The following is a 13,132-nucleotide window of genomic DNA, read 5'->3' as shown; positions in this document are numbered from 1 at the left end:
TCCACTAGGGGCGCTACTGCCGATATGGACGGTCGTGCCGGGACTATGAAATCACATGCAGCCATAGCAGCCAGAGAACGCTGCGTAAACAAAGCGACCAAAGCGCCTTGGTGGGATTCTAACGTTAGCTAGCGCTACCTTTAATAATCGTGGATCGGCGAAGTTTAATACCTACAGCTTATTTCTAGATTCGTTTTACTATTTATGTGAAAAACAAATGTATATGTAATACTGCTATTATGTTAAAGTTTAGTTTGATGATGGCAGAGTGTTTTAAAATGAGAACAAGCATTACTTCGCTAACTGGCTAGCTGGTCTAGCGGGTAGCTCGGGCAGTTTGTGGCTCACTAACAAGTTAACCAGCGTCGCAAATTACCTTTCTTTTTTATATCGGTGTTTAAATTGTATTTAGTTTGACTGGTTATTAAGACAGCGTGAGTGATCGTGTTTTGGGGGTATAAGCAGCCTGCAGCCTAACGGGACTCACCTAACCTCGGTTAGATACGTGACCATTTAGGCTTTCCAGGTGAAAGCTGGATTATAATGTTCAGTGTGATGGCGAACTGCTGTAGCTGGTTGAAAAGGTGGCGTAAGCCTGCAAGGTAAGTCAGTGTATTTTGATTATAAACTGTCCATAAATCGCTGATATCTGAATTGTACTTTTAATCTGCACGACCACGTAAATGCAGTGTATAGGAGCTTAAATCTGTTTTTCTTAATAGTACTGTGTATTTAGACAAAATATTGTATAGCATATACAATGGCGTACGAATAGTTGTGTTTATAAATGTGGTCTGTACATTTCTGTACTGATCTGTACTATATGAGGTGTGTTGTGGGTTCCACACAATCCACAATCCACACACATCATCGGCTCGCACAGCACCATCCAAGTCCACGTGGGCCGGCTTCAGACAGTCAACCGAAACGCTCTTGGGGACGTCCACCTTGAAGAACTTGTCCCCCGGCTCCAGCACTCGGAAAGGGCCGTCGTAGACCGGGCGGAGGGGACTGCGGTGCGCATCATGCCGTATGAACACAAACTTAGCAGCACGTAAAGAAGGTGGAAAACGGTATGGCTTCCGGCCACCTCGTGGTCCTGTCGATGACGGTGAGGAGGTGAGAGAAACCATGGGATGGTGGCAGCGGCCCCACTAAATCCACATGCACGTGGTCGAAACGCCGCTCCGGCATAGGAAATGAATCCAGCGGGGTGTATGTGCACCTTGACGCGCTGACAGGCTACACAAGCTCTAACTCAATCGCGAGCATCCTTCCTGAGCCATGCCAGACAAACTTGTCCGCCACTAGCTTCTGCGACGCCCTCCTGCCGGGGTGTGAGAGACCGTGTATGGAATCAAAAACCAGCTTGTGCCAGCGGGCGGGGACGATAGGCCTAGGCCGGCCCATGGACACGTCACAGAGGAGCGTCACACCTGCATCACTGAAGGGCACGTCCGCCAACTACAGACGGGTGATTGCCGTCCTGTAGGCCTGGACCTCCGGGTCAGACGCCTGGTCTGCTTCCATACGGGAGTAGTCGATGCCGAGGTGCACAGCGCCGACAACCCCACGAGAGAGGCAGTCGGCCACCGAGTTGTCTTTCCCTGCAACGTGCTGAATGTTCGTGGTGAACTCTGAGATGAAGGCCAGCTGACGCTGCTGACGAGCAGACCACGGTTCAGAAGCCTTAGCCATCGCGAATGCCAATGGCTTATGGCCCACGAACGCAGTAAACAGGCGGCCTTCCAGAAGAAAACGAAAATGCCGCACAACCAGGTACAAGGCGAGTAGCTCGCGGTCAAACGTGCTGTACTTGCGCTCGGCGGGGCGGAGCTGGCGACTGAAGAATGCCAAGGGCTGCCAAGCCCCATCGACCCACTGCTCATGCGACGCGCCCACGGCGTAATCCGACGCGTCTGTGGTGATGGCGATGGGCGCATCAGGAGAGGGGTGCGCCAACAAAGTGGCATCCGCCAACGCGCGCTTAGCTGCGTCAAAAGCCAGGAGCCGCTCACTAGTCCAATCCACCATGTGCTTGGTGGCCTTGCCTTTGAGGGCCGTGTAGAGAGGGTGCATGAGGCCGGCTGCTCGTGGGATGAAACGGTGATAGAAGTTCACTATTCCCAAGAACTCCTGCAAGGCCTTAATTGTAAGCGGACGGGCGAAACGCTGGATAGCTTCCACCTTGGTAGGGAGTGGAACAACACCGGCCCTGGAGATGCGGTGGCCGAGAATATCAATAAGGCGAAGTCCGAACTGGCACTTCGACGGGTTGATGATCAGGTCGTGCTGGCTGAGACGCTTGAACATGAGCCTGAGGTGCTGCAGGTGCTCCGACCTTGAGGCGCTGGCCACCAAAATGTTATGAAGTCTCGCGTTACGTAATTACAAAATTACGCGAGACTTTACGCAGCATGTTCTGGGACACACTCATGCGCGGAAAAGGTTCAAAACACATGGAGGAAAGAGATATTCAACCTGTCCGGTCTTCATTTAAGGCAAAAATATGGGTTCATTTTGGTTTTTACCGAATGCCGGGGAAGACCGAACTGGACACAATGTAGCTCGTGTGCAAGGCGTGTGTAATGCGGTGAGCACGGCAGCGTTAATATAGAGAAGGGTGAGAAATAATATAGAGAAGGATGGACCCAAGTTCCGGCTCGCAAGAGCAAGACGTTTGACACTTGTCACATGTATTAGTGAGAGGGAAACGCGCACAGCGACCCAGAACGAACAAACAAAACAACACGGAAGACTCAACGCGCAAGAGAATAGAAAGCAAAACCGTGAGGGCATGGAGTAAATAGAAACAAAAAACCAATGCAGAAAATACAACGCGTGAAAAATAACACTCAACCGTAGTGAGACGGGAGGAAGAAACAAAACAACAGTAACTAAAAAACAGTGCGGATAAATGCAACGCGAAAACGAAACCAAGGACACCAGCAGAAGTAACTGGCAAAAAACGCTGCAGCAAAATAAAATCCTTCCCAAAAATAAAGGCAAAACGCATAGGAAGACATACAGGATTGGGAAAACTTGAGATGGGTCAGGAAGCGACGCATGAGATACTCGAATAAGTAAAGAGAAAGCATAACAGAGAGGTGGCGAGACACCATTAAACGATAAGCAATCACAGAGAAAGCAGAGACTGGCTGAGAACGTACGGTTACGCTGGTTTAGTCTGGGACTGACTCTGGTGCCCCTAGCGACGGCTGGGGGAACTGCATCCGAGCCAGCCCTGACAGCTCACAAAATGAACCTCAAGAATTTTGGTAAAAACATTTCTGTATTTGTCATTCTGTCTTGCAAAGCAGACTGTAGTAGATCATGCAGATTTTATAGACTGAAGCAGACATTTTTATAAATCAAATAGTTTTTTTTATCGAAAATCGTTTTGAATCGAAAATCGATTTTTGAATTGAATTGTGGCCCCCAAAATCAGAATCGAATCGAATCGTGAGATAGTAAACGATTCCCACCCCTACTGTCCATGAGACGTTGGAACGTCTGGGCAGCATTTTTGAGGCCAAAAGGCATGCGGAGGAACTCGAACAGGCCGAAAGGAATGATCACTGCCGCCTTTGGAACGTCCGCAGGATGCGCGGGGACCTGGTGGTAGCCACGGACTAAGTCCACCTTTGAAAATATGACTTTTCCAGCCAGACAGGTAGAAAAATTTTGCACATGAGGAACAGGATAGCGATCAGGAGTGGTGGAGTCGTTGAGCTGGCAATAGTCACCGCAAGGGCGGCAGCCGCCGCCTGGTTTCTCGACAATGTGCAGCGGCAAGGCCCAGGGGCTGTCAGACCTACGCACAATACCCAGGCGCTCCATCATCCCAAACTCAGCTCTCGCTATTGCGAGCTTGGCGGGGTCCAAACGTCTAGCACAAGCGTGAACAGGTGGGCCAGAGTTCCCAGAGTTGAGGGGAGTGGAAATCTTCGCCAGCACAAAATGCCATGCGAACCGCTGGCCACCGAAGCACGGTGGCACTGACCATTGCCCGTACGTGGGAATAGAGCTCCCGTTGGCGGCCTCAAGGGCGGGGCCAGCGTGGCCTGACTTCATGTCCATCTCGGAGGCAGGCAGAACGCTCAACTGAGCGCCTGTGTTGCAGAGGAAACGACGCCCCGAGACCACGTCCGTCAGGAAAAGCAGGCTACTGGAACGGCCGACGCCTGTAGCCGCTAGCAGGCATCGGCCCTCACTTTTCCCGGCTTCCTGAAACCGCATGGCGGGCGGCAGCTTCTCGCCTTGGCTCCGAAACGCGCGTGGTAAAAACATAGAGCTGGGGAGGGCGGAGGCCTGGACGCGCAGACGGCAGCGCCAGAGGCAAGCGGAGGTGTACAGACATGCGTGGCTGCAAAACACTGCTTGGCCAAGAAAATCTTGTCGGCCTCCCTAGCTAACGAACCCCCCAAGGTTGCGCGAACGTCACTGGGTAACTGCTGAAGGAAAATCTCCCTGAACAGAAAACATGGCGGGTAGTCGCCCAGTAGGGACAGCATGTGATCCATCAGCTCCGAAGGTTTGGAATCGCCCGACACCGGGCACGCTCCACCTCCGACAGCTCGAAAATTTGTAGGAGCAGCGACTTAAGGGCTTCATACTTATCGTCCTCCGGAGGGTCTAGAAGAAAACTCACCATTCTGGAGGCGGTGCCGTTGTTCAGGGCTGCGACGACATAATAAAACATCGTGTCGTCCCCCTGTGATTTTCCGGATGGCGAACTGAGCCTTGGCTCGAGCAAACCAAACGGCGGCATGCTGCTCCCAAAACTCCGGTAATTTAAGCGCTACTGCATTCGCCAACATGACGCGAATACTTCGGAATTGTCCGAATCATGTCGGGGTCACCACTGAAGCGGGTTCGGGAACCGAGGCAGAAAGTGCTTAATTCAGAAAATCCCAAGGAGGGAAACTTTATTTTCCACGCAACTCAAACAATAGCACTGTTTTCTTACAACACAATATATGGTTAACCCTCAGTCATTAAGGTGTTTGAGAACAAATTGTGATGTATTGACATTTATTGCAATATCAATTTAAATCCAGATTGCCATCACTAAGTTAGACTTGACAGTATTTCCGAGAGACCATTTTGTTCTGAAGAAAATCTGTCTGATTACTGAAAACTAATACCAAGTTCAGAGAAAATTCTTCTTATGTAGGCTACACTATAGACATGATATGTGGTATAGTGAGTGTGTCTTTCTCTTTCAATGTTGGAAACATGGCCTCCACCTTGGAAGCAGTTTATGTTGGTTTGTGAACACTCACAGAGCACCTCTGTTCTTCATAACATCTCTCTGCTTCAGCCCTGTTTGGTGGAGAAATGACCAAAAGCACAGTGTGCACACATAATAAACACAAAGCTCCCTCTGTTGGGGAGGACTACAGGTTATTTCTTACCTTTCACTAGCTGTGCAGTGAACTTTCTTGGCATGGAAAACTTTGAAATTCATAGTAAAGATCTTTCCAAAACTGGTGCACTCTCACTATTGGCCAATGTTCTACTGTTTCCTGGTGTAAGTTGTTTTACAGTGAGAGTGAATTGGGTCAAATATTAGTTAATCCCAGTTGCAGATATACCCTAAGAGGTGGAAGACCCAGAGTCCTTCCCTTGATTGAGTATACAGCTCAAACCACAACCCCATCGTAAAAAGTACTCATTGTCTGTGCGTGCTATCGATGGAAGGAGGTAGGGCACAGGCGGACCACTAGCAAGAGCCCCGTGCTAGCGTCATGCTTGTGTGTGCTCACAGGAAGGTGACGTTGTTGATGGTGGGCCTGGACAACGCTGGCAAGACTGCGACCGTGCGGGGCATTCAGGGAGGTGAGGCTACACTGAGTGTGTGTGTGTGTGTGTGAGTGAGTGTGTGTGTGGTATGCCTTTCATCCATCACCTTAAACTCCTAATGCCAAGGTGCAGATGCCATAGTGTTTTATACCCACCCTTTCATACAGCATATCGTGATTAATATACTGGTTTGTCATTTGTAACTGCAATTTCTTGCTTTTATTTACTTATTATTCTCTTCTTTTTCAAAGTCTATATTTTCTTCTAAATATATAAAAGGTCTTCTAAATATTGTAATGTGTTTTAAGGCGTGGCTCTAAAGTACAGTAGTTTGCTTTTGTTTCCCAACATTTTAGCGTTCAACATACACTACCGTTCAAAAGTTTGGGGTCACCTAGACAATTTTGTGTTTTCCCTGAAATCTCATACTTTTATTTATCAAATGAGTTGCAAAATGAATATAAATATAGTCCAGACATTGACAAGGTAGAAATAATGTTTTATTTTTATTTGAAATAATTTTCTACTTTAAACTTTGCTTTCGTCAAAGAATGCTCCCTTAGCAGCAATTACAGCATTGCAGACCTTTGGCATTCTAGCTGTTAATTTGCTGAGGTAATCTGGAGAAATTTCACCCCATGCTTCCAGAAGCCGCTCCCACAAGTTTGATTGGGTTAATGGGCACTTTTTTCGTACCATACGGTCAAGCTGCTCCCACAACAGCTCAATGGGGTTGAGATCTGGTGACTGCGCTGGCCACTGCATTACCGATAAAACACCAGCTGCCTGCTTCTTCTCTAAATAGTTTGTGCATAATTTGGAGGTGTGCTTTGGGTCATTGTCCTGTTGCAGGATGAAATTGGCTCCAATCAAGCGCTGTCCACAGGGTATGGCATGGTGTTGCAAAATGGAGTGATAGCCTTCCTTATTCAAAATCCCTTTTACCTTGTTCAAATCTCCCACTTTACCAGCACCAAAGCAACCCCAGACCATCACATTACCTCCACCATGTTTGACAGATGGTGTCAGGCACTCTTCCAGCATCTTTTCAGTTGTTCTGCGTCTCACAAATGTTCGTCTGTGTGATCCAAACACCTCAAACTTTGATTCATCTGTCCATAACACTTTTTTTCCAATCTTCCTCTGTCCAATGTCTGTTTTCTTTTGCCCATATTAATTTTTTTCTTTTATTAGCCAGATATGGCTTTTTCTTTGCCACTCTGCCCTGAAGGCCGGCATCCCGGAGTCGCCTCTTCACTGTAGACGTTGACACTGGCGTTTTGCGGGTACTATTTAATGAGGACCAGCTGCCAGTTGAGGACCTGTGAGGCATCAATTTCTCAAACTGGAGATTCTAATGTACTTGTCTTCTTGCTCAGTTGTGCAGCGGGGCCTTCCACTTCTCCTTCTACTCTGGTTAGAGCCTGTCTGTGCTCTCCTCTGAAGGGAGTAGTACACACCATTGTAGGAAATCTTCAGTTTCTTGGCAATGTCTCGCATGGAATAGACTTCATTTCTCAGAACAAGAATAGACTGTCGAGTTTCAATTGAAACTTGTTTTTTTCTGGCCATTTTGTGAGTTTAATCGAACCAACAATTGTAATGCTCCAGATTCTCAACTAGCTCAAAGGAAGGTCAGATTTAACGCTTCTCTAATCAGCAAAACTGTTTTCAGCTGTGCTAACCTACTTGCACAAGGGTTTTCAAGGGTATTCTAAATATCCAATAGCCTCCTTACAGAGTTAGCAAACACAATGTACCATTAGAACACTGGAGTGATGGTTGTTGGAAATGGGTCTCCATACGTATATGTAGATATTGCATTAAAAACCAGATGTTTACAGCTAGAATAGTCATTTACCACATTAATAATGTATAGAGTGTATTTTTGATGCATTTAATGTTAGCTAAATTGAAAAAAAACTGCTTTTCTTTCAAAAATAAGAACATTTCTAAGTGACCCCAAACTTTTGAACGGTAGTGTATCTCACAGTAACGAGCACGTACCACCCCTGCAGGTTTCATTGTCTTGTGTTGGCCCAGTAGACAGAAGCAGCTAAATACTCTTCAATGCAATGCCCTGTTAGATATAGAGCCTTGAGCAGGATGTGATGTAGATGGACACTATTGAGATGAGCAGTAAAGCTCTGGGTAAAGGCTGAAACTCTCCAGTCTCACTCCAGTCTCGAGTCTACAAGTTCAGCTCGCTCCAAGGTTAAAGCTACTGCGGGTCGCTAAGCGCACCGTAGTCTCACAGTAACGCACGTCTCTCCCTCAGAGGACCCAGTCGATGTGGCCCCCACGGTGGGTTTCTCCAAGGTGGACCTGAAGCAAGGCAAGTTCCAGGTGACCATCTTCGACCTCGGCGGCGGGAAGCGCATCCGCGGCATCTGGAAGAACTATTATTCCGAGTCGCACGGCGTGGTGTTCGTGGTGGACTCCAGCGACGTCCGGCGGATCCGTGAGACCAGAGCCACCATGGCTGAGGTTCTCAGACACCCTCGCATCGCCGGCAAGCCCGTGCTAGTGTGAGTGGCACATCTCTCGTTACATCTCACATGCGTCTCACGCACGTCTCGTTTCCTGCACCTCCTCGCAGCCTTCAGAGCACCCCTGCACTTCAACACCATAGTTCCTACAACGTCACTGTGAGAAGCACAGACCTTAGATCATCCACATGACATCTCCTGTCATGGATGGTTCTCCAACGTGATCTTGTGGTAACAGACATCACGGGACACAACATCGCAGACGGCAGACACCATGAGGATGTATTGGTTGTCCGGTGTTTGTGTTTTGTCCGTGTTGGGCACATACACGCACACACACACACCCCTCTTCAGTGCTCTGAAGTGCAGACCTTGAGTCATGTGTTTGTGTCAGCTTTCACTTGGTGGCGTACACACATGGCTCACTCTAACCCCCCCCCAGACTGGCCAATAAGCAGGACCGGGAAGGAGCATTGCCTGAAGCCGACATCATTGAGAGCCTGTCTTTGGAGAAGCTGGTCAATCAGCATAAATGTCGCTGTCAGATTGTGAGTATTTATTCAGTGAGCATCCTCACAGCAGTGAGAAACTTGGCAGCCTACAAGGTTTTCCTGTGGGGTGGGGTGGGGGGAGGTTGCTAGCTTACTGCAGACTTTGGCAGCACTCTGCTAGCTAACAGCAAGGCTGCCATTGATGAGTAAAATCCAGCCGTACCTTGGAGAAAATAAGCCAACGAGACGAAGCTGAACTTATGCTGACTTCACCAGGAGCCGTGCTCGGCGGTGTTGGGCTACGGCCGGAAGGTGGACAAGTCCATCAGGAGAGGCCTGAACTGGCTCCTGAGCAACATCGCCCGGGACTACGAGGCGATCTCCGAGCGTGTGCAGAGGGACACGGCCGAGCAGCGGGCACGAGAGGAGCAAGACAGGAAGGAGCGAGCGGAACGAGTGCGGCAAATACGGGAGGAGAGGTCAGGAAACCGCGTGTGTGAGAGAGACAGAACTGTTTTGGTTCTGGTGAAATATATATTTTGAAGGGTTTACTCTTCCTGTAGGGAAAGGAAAGAGCGTGAGGAGGCGGAGCAGGAAGAGGGGCGAGTGAAGGAGGAGAAGGAGGAAGAGGAGGGTGCCAACATGTCCAGCTCCATCCAGCCAATAAACAATGTTGTTCATGAGGCAGGTTTCCCTTCCAGCCAATGAGGTGTTTAATGTGCCTCAATGTTCCTGACTGTCCTCTTAATCAGACTGCTGTTCAAACTTCAGTTAATTTAGTAAATTATTTCAGGAGGACAATAAGGAGGATAAGGAGATGGGAAAGGGAGAGGACGCCCTGCAGGGCGGCGCTCTGGATTGCAGGAGCAAACCGGAGGAGGATGATGAGAGTGAAAGGCAAACGCCAGAGAGCACCGAATCAGGTCAGAATGTTTCATATGATCCAAATAAAATGTATTGAGTTGGGTCCTTTTGTTTGATTTGATTATTCCTTTTGCTGTTGTGGAAGGGTGTCTGTTGGGTGTGGGATTACTTATCTACTTCATCTTGGTAGTACCAGTATCCTAGGCCCACGCTCTAGTGCCCTAGGCCCACGCTCTAGTCCCCTAGGCCCACGCTCTAGTGCCCTAGGCCCACGCTCTATTGCCCTAGGCCCACGCTCTAGTCCCCTAGGCCCATGCTCTAGTCCCCTAGGCCCACGCTCTAGTCTGTTCTGATCTGCAATGCATCCTTCAGCATTTTCCCCTCTTAACACACCTGACTCACCTCAGCTAACACTTGATTAGCTGATGACAATAATCACTAATGTTAAAACATGACACGCACTAAATTATACAGAGCTGCGGGCTTCCACCAGTAGAACATGATAGCCTTGCTTTAGATAATTAACCTGAATTAACACTTAAAATGATGGCTTTAATAAAAACTACAATTGCTATTTAATTAGGGTCAACAAACAGTCAGCAGAACTGAGACACGCTGGGAAACAGATCGTTGGCTGCCTAATCTAGGCTGCTAAAAGGCTTTATCTCCTCCTCAGGGCCAGCAGACCAAGCCAAAAAGACCAGGAAACTACGCCTGAGGTGGAGAAACAGGGTTGACCCTCTGAGGGTTGAGGACTCCAAGAGCCCCACTCCACCACCTCCACCAGGTGAGAGTTCTAGCCAAACTTACTTAAGCAGCACTGAAACACATGAAAGTCACTGGACTTCACTGTTTTTTTGTTTTACACAATGTATAATTTATTTTTTGTAGCATTTATAATTCCAATTGTGCTTGTAGAAAACAATATGCTACCTTATAACTACGGGGAAATCGACATGGAAGTCTACTCCAAAGAATACCTAATCTGACCTCGGTTTTTCCATAACATGCCTTTTGCGTTTTGGTGGAGTTTTTACAAATGCGTCATTTTACTTCTGTTTGTAGTTGGATGGGCAACTCCCAAAGTTTCTAGACTTCCTAAGCTTGAGCCCCTTGGAGATACACGGCACTCTGGTAACTTCACTGTTCAACACCCAAACCCCCCCCCCCCCCCCCCCCCCCCCAAAGCGCATTCTCTTGCATGAGCCACTAAGACCCTTTTCTCCCCCTCCCAGTTTTATGTTGTAACCAGGTCTCCTTGCACTCACCCCGTCACTAACGACCCCCTCGCCGTCTCTCCCATTACCTGCTATGTGTCCGTCCCCAGAGCACATTTGCGCCTCATTAAGCGTCTGTTTCGTGCCGCCCCTTTCGACGCGTGTGCTCCCAATTTGTCCCGTCTTCACTGTGCGTTTGTACCCAGCGTTCTCTCCTAATCGCGCAACCTTAAAAAGGGACAGGCGGGAAGCGATCGTCGCTGTCCTGTGTTCCTGGTGCTTTGTGTTGTGACATGTTGACTGCTGCATGCACTTCTGTGTGTCTTCTGCAGCATACTGGAACAGACACTTGTCCCAAAAACACAGTAGTGATAAAGGCTCATAGAGATGCAGGAGGTCCAGTTTGATGCACCTTTTTCACAGTGTTCTGCAACTCTGTGTATTGTTTATTGTAATTCATCTGATGCACACTGATCTGCATGGTTAGATACCAGGCTGTTGATCAGGAGAATAAGGTTTGTATGTATGGGCAGGACAAATATTAAAACCCAGCTGAAGATTTCAATTGCTGTACATGGAAAATCTTGACTATATGCTGCACTACACTTGACAAACTTTGTTCAGGAAGGTTTTCTTGGATATTTAGATTCCAGCTGTGTTTGATGGAGAATAAAGAACTGAAGGAGTTAAAGCTGATGTATCGTTGTTTTAATAGGATGGATCTCACTAATCTCTCTTCTTCCATCATTTTCTCCCATTGGCAGATTTCTATGGCAAGCCCCTCCCACCTGTAGCAATTAGACAGAGGCCAAACAGCGAAACTCATGATGTCATTTCTTAACCCCACCTCTTCTCTCCCCTCATTGGTTTACAATTCCTCACCCCACCAATCATGGTTTTTTTGTTTTATTTCTCTTATCTCCAAGCCTGGGCTGTACAAAACGCAACACAGGTGCAATCACCTATGAGAGAGGAACTGGTACCTGATCGACTTTTCCAAGTGGATTACATCATTGTCCAGCAGGAATGAACAGTGGACACAGAAGCGTCATGCCTCAAGAAACATGCTGTGTCTGAACTGACAGATGGACCTACATTGGGCCAAAAGTGTTTCCACAAGAGGATGAAACCTCATTTTAGTGTATACATTTCCCTTAATTGTTTATAGATATAAAAAAATAAAAATAAATAAGCCTTTGAACATTCGCAACTGTGAAACTCATGAGCTTTTTGAAACGAAACATCCTTTTTCAGGATTTGAATGAAATTATTGATCTCTAACTGTCCTGAATAGACACCATTCAGTATGACTGTGATGGTACAGAAATGTCTTCCGTGCGTGCGTGTGTGCGTTTGTGTGTGTACGCGTGCGTGTGTGTATGTGCGCGCAAGTTTAAAAGGTCCTAAAGGAGTAATGACCTGTGAATAGCATGTTAATGATACATACTGCTATTTTATATATCATTTCCACTCTGCTCAAGCTTTTATTGTATTTTTTTTCTGTAAGTTTATATGTAATAGTGCACAATATTTCAGTTATAAAAGAGACTTTTATTGTCTCCAGATCTCACCAGCAACTGACACTACATTCAGAGTTTTTGTTGTGGGAGTAGGGGAAGAGGTGGCGTTTTCATTTCATTTCAAAGTGTAGCAATTCAGAATGTTACCGTACATAAAAATGTTGAAATATATTTTTGGTGAAACACATTCACATAGGATAAAATTATTTATTGAGCCAACTGTTTATTTTTGGAACATTTAATGCATAAACTAAATGTCTGTAAACTATATAGGCCATACACAGCTCTGAAAGTGTATTTGGAGTAATCTTGATCAGATGAATTCCACTTTCAAAATTTGCCTGATCTTTATATGTACTTGACTTATTTGTATCAGAGAAATACTGTAAATGGTACCTTTAGTTTAGGTGTTAGTTGTAACCAGCAGTCAACATCCAGCTTTTGTGTTTGTGCTTCACCGGTTTCTTAATTTATCCATGTTTAATATTTTATGTTTGACCATCACGATTTAGTTTCTTAGTTATATATTCAATTTCAAATAATTAACACACTTTTCTTAATCATGTTCTCATTCATTATATGCACTTTTTATCAATTTCTTTTTAATACGAGGTGTCAATAAATACATAAATATTTTTACTCACTTGGTGTCTGTTATATTGTAACTTTTAAATCTTCCAAATGTCACGCCATTACTGTTCTGTTACAGTGGATATTTGATAGCAAATATCTTGTCTGTCCACCAC

The 13,132-nt window shown here is 46.7% G+C and overlaps 1 protein-coding gene across 4 annotated transcripts; it reads left to right on the top strand.

Moving 5' to 3' along the window:
- Window positions 1–73: 73 nt before the first annotated feature.
- LOC143484347 (ADP-ribosylation factor-like protein 13B) lies at window positions 74–13,029 on the top strand. Of its 4 annotated transcripts, none has more exons than XM_076983032.1 (10): window positions 74–602; window positions 5,771–5,841; window positions 8,084–8,333; window positions 8,737–8,842; window positions 9,062–9,264; window positions 9,349–9,469; window positions 9,579–9,708; window positions 10,326–10,436; window positions 10,715–10,783; window positions 11,793–13,029. In XM_076983032.1, exons 1-10 carry the CDS (start codon window positions 544–546, stop codon window positions 11,894–11,896), a joined length of 1,224 nt encoding a protein of 407 aa, XP_076839147.1. In that variant the 5' UTR covers window positions 74–543; the 3' UTR covers window positions 11,897–13,029. The 4 variants fall into 4 exon arrangements, with proteins under 4 accessions (XP_076839147.1, XP_076839148.1, XP_076839149.1 ...); XM_076983033.1 differs by having other exon boundaries at window positions 11,631–13,029; XM_076983034.1 differs by lacking the exon at window positions 10,715–10,783.
- Window positions 13,030–13,132: the final 103 nt, after the last annotated feature.

This window comes from Brachyhypopomus gauderio, chromosome 20 (genome assembly GCF_052324685.1).
Source record: "Brachyhypopomus gauderio isolate BG-103 chromosome 20, BGAUD_0.2, whole genome shotgun sequence".
Classification (NCBI taxonomy): Eukaryota; Metazoa; Chordata; class Actinopteri; order Gymnotiformes; family Hypopomidae; genus Brachyhypopomus; species Brachyhypopomus gauderio.
Note: the sequence above shows the minus strand (reverse complement) of the source record. Positions and strands in the feature narration are given on the sequence as shown.